We start from the raw sequence: 12,524 nt of genomic DNA on the forward strand, positions 1-12,524 counted from the left end.
TGTCATCATGCCGTGTTCAAAGACAATAGTGAGAGTTCTAAGATTCGCGTTGTTTTTGATGGATCCGCTCCAACTACATCAGGTTACTCTGTTAACGACATCTTATTGGCAGGGCCAATAATATTCAGGATTCGCTTTTCTCCATTTTATTACGAGCGCGTCAGTACAAATATTTGTTAACAGCAGATATCGAGAAAATGTACCGCCAAGTACTCGTTCATGAAGACGATCGAAATCTACAACTAATATTATGGAGGGAGGATGAATCCTAGCCCATAGAAATGCTTCGGTTAAACACCCTTACTTATGGGACCGTTAGTGCAAGCTTTCTATCAACACGATGTCTTTGGCAGGTCGGAGAGGAATGTGATGATGACATGGTAAAAACTATAATTCAAAGAGATTTTTATGTCGATGATCTCATAACGGCGTTAAATTCTGCATGTCTTAATCTAAGAAAATATAAATCCAATTTACCTACTATTTTTAATAACATATCTAACACTCAAGAATTTAATTTTTAGTGAATCTTCTAGTACTTTAGGAATCGGTTGGTGTCCCAAAACAGACAATCTACATTTTCCAATTAAGACTCCGGGACAAAATTCTGTAATTTCGAAACGATCAATAATGTCCAATTCATTTAAAATTTTTGACCCTCTAGGCCTTTTAAGTCCATGTACAATTCAACCTAAAATGATTTTGCAAAAATTATGGAAACAAACTTGATTGGGATGAGCCAGTCCCTCAAGATATTGAGCGAGATTGGATTAATTTTGTTAATAACTTAATCCACATTTCAAATTTGCAGATTCCGAGAAGGGTCATCGGTAATTCTCCAAAAACAATAGAATTTCATACTTATAGTGACGCTTCTATGAAAGCTTTGGGAGCTTGTATCTTTGTTAGGACCATAGACGACAATGACCAAATAACTGTCAGGCTTCTATGTGCTAAGTCCAAGGTTACCCCATTAAATCCTGTTACCGTTCCCCGCTTAGAGCTTTTTGCTGCTTTACTTGCCGCTAGACTTTCTAAAAGCGTAGCTAACAGTATAAGATACAAACCTTATCGTTGGGTACATTGGTGCGATTCCACCGTCGTTCTGGGGTGGCTCAACAGTGATCCTGGAACGCTTAAAACTTATGTAGCTAATAGGGTCCTAGAAATTCAAGACACAACATTATCTTCATGCTGGCGCTATGTGCCCACCAGTCTTAATCCTGCTGATTTAATCTCCAGGGGACTCAGCGCCTCTGAGTTACAAAATTGTGATCTATGGTGGAAAGGTCCGAGTTACCTATATCAAGCCGAGTCCAGTTGGCCAGTCTTGAATTCAAACAGCATTTTAAATGATCTACCTGAAACAAAAAATAGTTCATTAAATAATTTACCTAAGTTCAAATATAATAAAAAGCACATACCTGTTATCATGTCAAAGGCAGCTACACTCGCAGAACCTGTAATAAAATTCGAAAACTATTCAAAATTATCTAGATTGCAAAGAATCTTAGGATATCTTAAGCGATTTATATACAATTTAAAAAATAAAAACTGTAAACTTACCGGAAATTTAACACTTGATGAGCTAAATGACTCATTTCGATATTTGTGTGCAGTTGCTCAAAAACAATCCTTCGCCACTAAATACAATATTTTAATTCAGGGAAAACCATTAAATATGAAATCTAAAATTTTGAAATAAAACTAGTTTTTAACGGATTTAATCGCGTATATTAATTATTTTAACATATACGAAATATGCACGCTGGTCCTCAGCTTTTACTATCAACTATTAGGGAATACGTCTGGCCTATCAACGGAAGACGCCTTGCACGACAAACTGTATTTAGGTGCGTACGGTGTAGGCGGATCCAAGGTAAAACGTTAAGTCCTAAAATGGGTGATCTACCCTGTCAGCGTGTTACCCTTAATTTTCCATTTGCATCTGTAGGCATAGACTTTGCCGGTCCTTTTTTCATATTAAATCGTAGAGGTCGTGGTGCGAAAGTAATTAAATGCTATTTATGCTTATTTATTTGTTTACGTTACAAATGCGTTCATTTAGAAGCAGTTAGTGACCTAACAAAAGATGCTTTTATAATGACTTTAAGACGTTTCGTGTCACGTCGAGGCAAGCCAGTGGAAATATGGTGTGACAATGGTCGTAACTTCGTATCAGCCGCCAAGGAGTTAAATTCTTTTTTAAAAAATAATCAACAATCTCTAATAGACTTTGCAACCCACGAGAAAATTAAATTCATATTCAGTCCTCCGTACGCTCCTCACTTTGGAGGAATCTGGGAAGCAGGGGTCAAATCCGCTAAATTCTTTATAAAGCGCGCCATGGGCAATTCTCATTTAACATTTGAGGAAATTTCTACATTATTTACACAAGTGGAGTCTATATTAAACAGTCGTCCTTTACATCCATTATCAACCTCTCCTGACGTTTTCCTTGCTCTTACTCCTGGTCACTTTCTTATTGGGAGGCCGTTGACTGCGTTACCATCGCCCGATTTGAAGACAGAAAATCTCACTACCACGCAGCGTTACGCTCGATTAGAACAAATCCGACAACACTTCTGGCGACGCTGGCAAAAGGAATATATATCTGAGCTGCAGCAGCGGACGAAATGGAGAACAAATCTTGCCAAGCTCAATATAGGGGATTTGGTTTTAATTCAAGAAGATGATGTGCCCCCTTTATCCTGGCGTCTCGGGAGAATAACTCATCTGTATCCGGGACCAGACGGAGTGCATCGGGTAGCAGACATTAAGACCACACGAGGTTCCATTCGAAGAACAGTGGTGCGAATCTGCCCTCTTCCGAAAGCTGAAGATCTTCAATGTTGAAAGGCAACCTTTCAACGAGGGGGGAAGATGTTCGCGCCTATAACCATTTAAGGGAGCAGCAACTCCTTAAGAACATTTTTGCTATTTTTTATAATCAGGCGCTTCATAGTTCTACATACAATTACAATCGCACCAGAAACAGGTACAAAACAAGTTATACAATTATACTATATAACTGTTCAGCAGTTTGGCGATTTTGTGTAAAGTTGTTAATTTTATTATATTTGTATATATATATATATAAAATAAAAATAAAAAAAATATAAAAAGCCGGTTTCCCCAATATAATATTAACTCAAAAGATACTCTCCAAAGTCGACGTGATCAAATATTTTTATTTTAGATTTTAAACAATGAAGTGGACACAATTTACATTACAAGCAAAATTAACATCAACTGCCCTCGAAAAACAGCCACCCGAAGAATTGCTCCATTATTTTATATACCTAAAGTCAAAACATATTACGCTCAAAACTCATTTATCAATAGAGTTTGTGTAAAATATAATGAAAGTTTTAGTCATATTGATATATTTAATGTTTCCTTACAGTTATTTAAAAAAATGTTGTTTGAAACCCAAAAATAAATTTTCCTAGTTTTGTTACTTAATATGTATTCCTTTTCCGTAAATAAAATAACAATGTGACGTTCGATGATTTTCATAACTATTGTATTTGTTTGTTTTTTATTTGTGGCAGCTTCATTGGTGTATGTTTTTGTAAATTTTATTCATAATTTAAGTGTATTGTGAACTGTTTGTGCCTTAATAAAGCAAAATAAAATAAAAAATAAATAAATTATGACAGACCATAGACCTTTATTATATCTATTCTCAATGAAAGACCCCTCAAGTAGACTCCTTAAGTTTAGGTTAGCACTAGAAGAATACGACTTTAAAATTATGTATGTAAAAGGTAAGGATAATAGCGTAGCGGACGCTTTGTCTAGAATTAGCATAACATCGGACACTTTAAAACAAATGAACGAAGAAATATTGTTAGTTATGACTAGAAGCCAAAAGAGGCGTTTAGAAAATAAATTAGAGCAGGATAATACAATTAAAATTTGTAAACCTAACGAATCGTGGCCTGATCAACCACGAGTAGTTGAGGTACTAAAGATACCAAATGATTCAGTGGAAATGACTTTTATAAATAATGAGGAGTTAAATAAATTGAAAAATAATGATAATTTATACGAAGAGAAAGAATGTTTTATTTATAGTCTACTAGAAAGATATTATATATTAATCTTAACTTTAGGGCACAATTTACGCGTGCTGAATTTGTGACTAAGTTAGGAGAATTTTGTAAAACTAGAAAAATAAATGAACTATGAATAGTAAAGAACAATGAAATTGAAAATTTCATAAAAGAATTGTTAAAAGAAATAAAAGAACGTAAGGACTGGAGTGGTCCACGTATCTATGTTCTAAGTGGAGTTAAAAGAATATATGATGGGGAAGAAAGAAAATACATATTACATGACTTTTATTTACTACCCACCGCAGGTCATGCAGGTGTGCGTAGAATGACAAATAATATTAAAAGAAAATTTTATAAATATTAAAAGTAATGTCGGGATCAATGAAACGACTGCTCTGTCCCAGGTTCTGCTTTATTCTGTTGTAAGTTACGTACAACAGGCGAATGCCTTAGGCTACTACATCACACCTCCCACGGCATTTTAAGAAAAAAAAATGTACATATATATTTTTTTTCGAAAACAATTTTATCAGTTTTATTATATTCTAAATAGACTTGTTCATATTTTATTACAAAAGGGTTTTATTTTATTTTTAAAAAAAGATAATAAAAGAAAAGAACCTAGATATCTTAATCTAAAAAGAAGAGAAAAACAAATATGACCTTGAAAAAATATGATAAAATATAACGTTTAAAATCTAAAGTAATATTAATATATCTTATAAACTATATTCTTATTCTAATCTATAAATGTTAGTTGAAATATTTTTCTTTGTCTCCTTCCAGTTTTGTCATATTTATTGTCGTTATACGTTATATGTCTATATCCATGTAATAAAAACGAGCTATTTTTGTTTCTTAGCCTTTGTCAGTATTAATGTATGTATACACTTTGGGCCTTAAGACGTCTTATTATTATTATTTTTTTTTAATTAATCCTCGAGTTTGTACCATCGCGATCTTAATTAATTTCTCTTTTATATCTAAGATATAACTTCTCATTTCAGGCGCGCCCATAGGCCTTTTTAAATTATTATTTTATTAATTATTATTTATTTATATTTGATTGGGTGGCCCGGACCACTCCCAATATATTTTATTTTAATTATTTGGTTAACCACTTATTTATTTATTTGTACTCTATGTCACAATCTTTCACGCAGACGAACTCGCGTACAGCATGATCAAGACATGTGCTAGTACTTTATTTTCATTTTTATCCTCTTTCAAAAAAATAAATAACCATATCATTCCTTTTTCCATGACCTTTCAATTAAGCATATCGATATATTAGAATAACTAACGTTAGGGCCCAAAACATAGCTTAGCTAATATCCGATAGCCAATTTCATACAATCACACCAATAACTAGCGAATTAGATCGACGTAGTTAATAAATCCTTACATATATATTCACACACCTTTTCTTACATTTAAAACATTCTGTAACTATACTCATATAACCCTTTCTTTCATTAGATCTATTAAAAATCTTTCATTTTATAACCCTGCCAAAAACTTACTCCTTTACTTTAGAGCATTTCTATAGCTCTATTTTTTTTTATTTAGGACTGCAGTGTCATATACCTCATATTGGCGTCTCGCGCACAATATGATAAGTCATACAACCAGTACCTATTGATATACAATTATTATAGCATTAAGCTACATATATTTTTTATTTCGATTAATTTTCATACCCAACATTCTATATGTACCAAGGAAATTTAACTTGTCCACGATTATTCATCGGTTGATCTATCCGACTACAAATAGCCAAGCTAAACTTCAAAGGCACATTTTCCATAACAACAACGTCACACCATACAATCTACATAATCGTACCACTCTCACACAATAACGTAATATTACTCTACTTTAACATACCTTTCATAGTACACTTTTATTTTAATCCATATTAATAAATCTTTTAATTTTTGTACTGTCCTTTTATATCCGACATAATATATTTCCTTCGATGTCATAATATTGACAACATTTAGTTTTTATTCCATTATCGTTATTTTTTTTCATTATCCGTGTTTTTTTTTTTATTTATTTAAGACTCCTTGTCTTTGAAAAAAAGAAAATTATTAAAACGAAGTATTCGATTATTTGAAGAAAAAAAAATAAGTTATTTTTAGTCTAAATTACGACACTAATAAAGTGTTATTTAAAAATATCAAACAATATAAATTAAAATTAATGACAAAGGCAAGCCAGGAGACAACAATGGTATCTACGAATGATTGCATCAGCGCCAGCGTTTAATCTGAATCTTCAATATCCTATTAGTTTACAAATTCCACGCCTTATTCGTAAAACTTCGCGTCAACGTTTTTATAAATTTGAGCTGCACCGTGTATGGGAACCCAGAGTTACGTTTCGAAGAATGTGTAAATGTGAACCGTGCTATGTCATCATATTGAGAATAAAGTTACATTGTTTAAAATAATTACAACATTAGTTTACGCGAATTTTTGTATTGAGTTTTCGGTAGATATATTTTTATTATGCATTTATCCTATTTTATTTGAGTTTTTAGGTTTTTGATTTTAGTAATGTATGTTTTAAACATTAAGTATTTAATTTTCTATCTAAATTATTTATTTTTTTTTTCAATTTATGTCTTAATTAGTTTTTAAAGAAGTTACATTGAGTTTTATATTACACCGATACTCTTTTTCTACTCTATATTTAATTAATACAAAATTGGAAAGCGAAATTCAATATACCTACAGCGTGTTGAAAACAAAATTACACACAAATTATAATCCGCGATTAATATTTCTTATTATACTCAAGACAAAGAGACAGTTTTAAATATTGAGTGTTTATCATCTTATCATGACGCTTTTTTATGGAATCTCATTGGATCGTCTTACATTTTTATTGTATAACTAGCTGACCCGGCGAACTTTGTTCCGCCTTAATGGCAATAAGGTTTTATTATTAAAATTGCGACTATAATTTGAGATTTAAACTATCCTATCTCTCAAGTTGGATCGAACTGCACGTTGCGTGCGAATTTTATTATAATCGGTTAAGTGGTTTAGGAGTCCATTGAGGATAAACATTGTGACACGAGATTTATATATATTAGGATGTAGTTATATTGATATCACAAGAATGCCAGTAATGCATTTACTGCATATAGTATTTTAATTTAATTGATTAAGGACACGCTTTACTTTGGCGGACCTTTTGAAGAATTAGTTTATTTATTTATTTTAAATACTTTATTGCACAACACATTACACTATAACTATAACTTGACAGTTATTGGGTATTAAAAAAAAAAGAAACAACAAATGGTGCGCAAAGGCGGTCTTATCGCTTATAGCGATCTCTCACAGACAACCTTTGGTGACAGAAGCTTAAGACGAGAACAGGTAAGTGCAGATAGAATGAGGAGATAATGAATATAATTTATGTACACTAACATTACAGTATAATAAACTACACATAACTACAACCAAATAATACACATATAGTAATATAATATATCAAAATATATATACGTAAATATAAACTACATATTAATTCCTACTTGCATACATTCTTGAGATAAGGACAAATAATAGTTTTTCAAACGATGTTTGAAGATGGGCAAGGATTTCGATTGCCTAATATCGTTGGGTAGTGCATTCCAAAGTTTGACGGTTTTCACAGTAAAAGAGTTACTGTAAGTTTGTGTCCGGCTGCAGGGTGTTACAAGCTTGTTATCGTCACTAGAACGCAGGTTAAGTGTGTTGTCACACCCAAGAAATTTAAAGCGTTCTTTAAGGTAAGGTGGTGTATGATCAACATATAGTAAAGAGTAAAGAAGAGATAAGGCGTGCAAGTTTCTTCGAAGCCTGATTGGCAGCCACTTTAACTGAGACCTATACTGCGAGACATGATCGAATTTACGCAGACCAAAGATAAATCTAATGGCTAAATTTTGCAGTCGTTCTAATTTATTTAGAAGCTTCTCCGTTAAGTCAGTGTAACAGGCGTCAGCATAATCCAATATTGGTAACAGGAACGAATTGGCTAAGTTGATCTTAGCCTCGATTGGTAGTAGATTTTTCCATCGCCTTAAAAACCCAATGATGGAATAAATCTTACGGCTCATTTCTGCAACCTGAGGGACCCAGGAGAAGGAAGCATCCAGAAGTAGCCCAAGATTTTTCACCGTTTCTTGCAGTGGTAATATGTGACCATCAAACATTATTGGAGGTAAATTTTTGTCTTTAATGCTCGACAGAAGCTTAACACTGCCAAAAACGGCCACCTGCGACTTCCTCGGATTCACTTGGAGCCCATAAGATCTACACCATTCACAGATTTTTGCCAAATCATTATTCAACATTGCAACAGCCTCGTCGATACCGTCCAAGGGAGCGGTAACATAGATTTGAAGATCATCAGCATATAGATGATAGGAGGAAGAGATGAGTGTGGAGAGAGTATTGATGAAAATAGAAAAGAGAAGGGGAGAGAGTACACCACCTTGCGGGACACCAGAAGGAATATCTATATAAGGTGAGAACCTACCATTAGCCTTTATGCATTGCTGTCTATTTAATAAGTAAGAGCGAAACCAGTCTATAGCAGTAAGATCTATGTTTAGAGATCTTAGGATTGCCAAACATATGTCGTAGTCAATACTATTAAAGGCATTTGAAAAGTCTAGGAGAGCTAGTACAGTTACAGATTTATTATCAATACCACAGCGTATATCGTCACATACTTTAGTGAGCGCAGTAACTGTACTATGACCTTTTCTAAACCCAGATTGGAAAGGGGAGAGGATTTTGTTAATTGAGAGAAATTGGTTAAATTGAAAATGAACGACACGCTCCAACACCTTCGAGAGAAAAGGAAGAACAGATATGGGTCTAAAATGAGAAGGTAGCGAAGGATTGGAAACTTTAGGAATAGGAATCACTAAGGCTATGCGCCATAGGGATGGGAAAGTACCAGTTGATAAGGAATAGTTAAATATATGACATAAAGCAGGTAAAATGCTATTAAGAGTAAGGATAATCAGACTTCGACTTATTCCATCACAACCAATTGAGTCTGATTTGATGCTAAAGATGTGCTTCTTTAATTCGCCAATGGTGACAGGACTGAATTGGAAGGAAGGATTATGAGGGGTGGGCAGTGTATTGAGATATTTGATTGTATTAAGTTTGTCTTGTGTATTTATAGAGGAAGAAGAAATGAAATGTCTGTTAAGATTATCGAGATCGAAATTACAAGAAAAGTTTTCCCGTTAACGCCCAATTCCCAATGATTTTAAAAACCGCCAAACCTTGGATGTATCACTATTCTCAATAGCATTTGCAATAAATTTGCGCTGAGCATCACGACAGAGCTTATTGCAACGATTTCGCAGCTGTTTATATTTTTCCAGGTTACTGGTAGTCGCATTTCTTTTATATTTGGCCTTCGCAACATTACGTTTAGCCATGAGTGTTCTAATGTCCTGAGTTAGCCAAGGCGCTGGTAAATGCTTAAGCTTTATAGGTCTTAACGGAGCATGTTTATCTAATAAATCAGTTAGTAAAGAATTAAAAATACTCATTTTTTCGTCAATTGAGCTGGCATTATAGATAGCAGTCCAGTCGATATTGTTCAAATCACTCATAAAATTGGTGTTATTGATCTTTTGGAAATTACGCCGCATCACTATTGTTGGTTTCGCCCGCGGAGGCCGAATATTATAGGATAAATAAATTAAATCATGGTAAGAAAAAGCTTCCGCGGGAAACTGACCATGAGTATGAACATGATTAAGAGAGGAAACAATCATTAAGTCCAACAGCGAAGGAGAACAATTCGGAAAGAAATGAGTTGCATTCGTTGGGAGTAAATTAAGGTTGCAGCTATCAACTATATTCTTTAAGCGTCGGGCACGTTGGTCATCTTTAATTAAGCAGGTGTTGAAGTCGCCCATAATTATCGTGTGATCAACGGATGTACTAAATTGTTCTAATAGAATTTCAAAATCGTTAAAATAATTAATATTGAGTGACGGACTGTAAAATACGCCCAGTAGTAGTTTGATATGTCCGAATAAGACCTCAATAAAGATATGTTCCGATGACTCAGAGTATTGTGAAGGAGATTTACTTAAAATTGTAAAAGGGATATGGCTGCGGAGGTAAATAGCTACACCACCGCCACCTTTACCTATGCGGTCATTCCGGATCAGGTGGTAGCCAGGCAAACAGTAAGAAGTTGAGGGTAAGCTAGGTTTCAAAAAAGATTCGGATACAAGAATTGCATGAATATTTTGACTATCGAAGGAAGACAGGAAATCAGAGTAATGTGAAGGAATACTCTGCGCATTTATATGCACTACATTAAAGTTTCTAGAAAGACCGGAAAGATTTGATTCTAAAAGAGAATTTAGAGGAAGTGAAGCACTATGAAAACTATCATCACTAGATAATACTGAGTCGCTAAAGTAGGTACTATTATCATTCAAATCGCTTACGCTGTGAAGGTTTGAAATCAACTAGTTATATAAATAAATAATTGTTGTATATAAATATATATGTATTAATTAAAATAATAGATATAATTGAAAGAAAATAATTGTAATAATACTAAAATACCAAATAAATCAAAATACTAATATTAAGTTCTCAATAAGCTACTTCTCCATCCCGTCAGCAATATGTGAGTAAGAAATTACAAAAAAAAAAGTAAAACAAATATACCTAATATTATTATGAACATTATAGCCACAAGAAATAAAGAAAAGAGAAAAAAAAAAAATAACAATTTAAGTAACATAATAAATAATTATGTAAAGGCAACACAACGTAACCAATAAAACACAAAGCACGATTTAAATCCCAATGGTAAATGTTATATAAAAAGAAAAAAATAAAGAAAATAAAAAACAATACTTGATAAAATAATGCTAAGTAGATATTATTATAAAAATAATGATAAGTACTGCTAAATCACAAACTATAATAATCCAAAATCGATTACTCAACAAAGCAGTCAGTAATATTATCAGACCAATTACTAAACGCAAATCAAACGTCAGATTGATGACATTAACATTAAACTTCAGAAAAAAAAAAAAAAAATACCGACATGTTAATGTTTATAAGTTAATACTCGAAATCCGAAATATAGTTATAATTATATGATTAAAGTAATGAAACTAAAATAGAACATCTAAATAACTTATGTTAATGAATAGTAAAAAACAATTTGAAGGATCGCGGACGAAGACTCGGTCTAGCAAAACCAAAACTTACTTTTTAATAGTTCTCTTGCTTCGTATGGCCAGAGTAGAATTGGCGGATTTTGGATTCAAGTCGGTAGAACTGGTACCAGCAGCAGCAGCAGCAGCAGCAGCAGCAGCAGCAGCAGCAGCAGCAGCAGCAGCAGCAGCAGCAGAGTTAGTTGCCAAGGGAATGTTATTCGGTGTGCGATTGATTGCGTTGAGCTCTGCTGTTGTGACAATCCGGTGTCGTTTACCGTCTGACCCGGTAACAATAATCCATCCTTCGTCCAGCATTTTGAAACTCCGAACTTCTGTCTTGCTGCCATAAACAGGTCATGCCTCTCCTTAGTAAGGAACTCCGACAGAGTCACGCCAGTATTTTTAAGAGACGTTTTCGAGTACCAGATTTTATTTCGAAGCATTACGTCACGGAATTTAATAAGAATAGGTCGAGGCTTATCTCTGGAAGAGTGACCTAAACGCTGACACCGACTAAGCTTGTCTATCGTGAATTCTGGTACTTTAAGATGGCCTGACACAACATTTGACACAACCATTGGCAAATTCTCTTTTTTATCCTCGGAAATTCCATGCAAGAGAAGCATCTTCCTTCTGCTTCGCATCTCCAGCTGGTTGTATTGCTTCGATAGGAGTTCCACTTGCATCTGAAGACCTTCCAATGCAGATAGAACAAAGACTCTGAAGGTGTTAAATTGGGCCGCAATGTTGGAGTTTGGACTCGTAGCCGGTATAGAACCCTGAAGAGATTTTTGAAATTCAGCCATCCTTGTATTGAAGTGTTCGGTCAGGTCCTGAATTGAGTGTTTGATGGACTCCATAGTGCAGTTACTAATTTATAAATATATGTTCAATGTTCTCGGTTTTATTGGCTAAATGAGTGCTATGGAGATTAGCTGGCAGGTAGGAAACAAACTTAGCACATTTCTATTCGTGAATTATTATTCATCCAATTTATATTATTAAAATTTATAAGAGCTCAAATAAAAACGTGTTGTCTCTTTTGACACCTACCCGAAAAATTAATTAGTAAAAAAAGTTTAATTAGTCTCATTTGATTTTTTTTTTAAATTATTAATTAATGTTTTGTTTTTTTTTTTTTTTTAATTCATCGTTTACAGCATATTGATAATATTATTAAAGTTAATGTTAAACCAATTAGAACAAAACGCTGTAGTATTTTTTTTTAAATATATTTTTTAAGT

At 33.5% G+C, this 12,524-nt stretch overlaps 1 protein-coding gene and 1 pseudogene across 1 annotated transcript; one reads left to right on the forward strand and one right to left on the reverse strand.

Annotated features, from left to right (window-relative positions):
- Window positions 1–813: 813 nt before the first annotated feature.
- Window positions 814–2,910, forward strand: LOC125075672. Its single transcript, XM_047687383.1, has one exon. The coding sequence runs from the start codon at window positions 1,762–1,764 to the stop codon at window positions 2,854–2,856; it is 1,095 nt and encodes a 364-aa protein (XP_047543339.1). The 5' UTR covers window positions 814–1,761; the 3' UTR covers window positions 2,857–2,910.
- Window positions 2,911–3,248: 338 nt separating this feature from the next.
- Window positions 3,249–12,140, reverse strand: LOC125075497 (annotated as a pseudogene).
- Between the last annotated feature and the right edge of the window lie 384 nt (window positions 12,141–12,524).

Source organism: Vanessa atalanta, chromosome W (assembly GCF_905147765.1).
Source record: "Vanessa atalanta chromosome W, ilVanAtal1.2, whole genome shotgun sequence".
NCBI classification, from domain to species: Eukaryota; Metazoa; Arthropoda; class Insecta; order Lepidoptera; family Nymphalidae; genus Vanessa; species Vanessa atalanta.

Excerpts from the sequence above, each read along its gene's own strand:
- LOC125075672 (XM_047687383.1), top strand. The coding sequence starts at position 1,762 with ATGCACGCTGGTCCTCAGCTTTTACTATCAACTATTAGGGAATACGTC.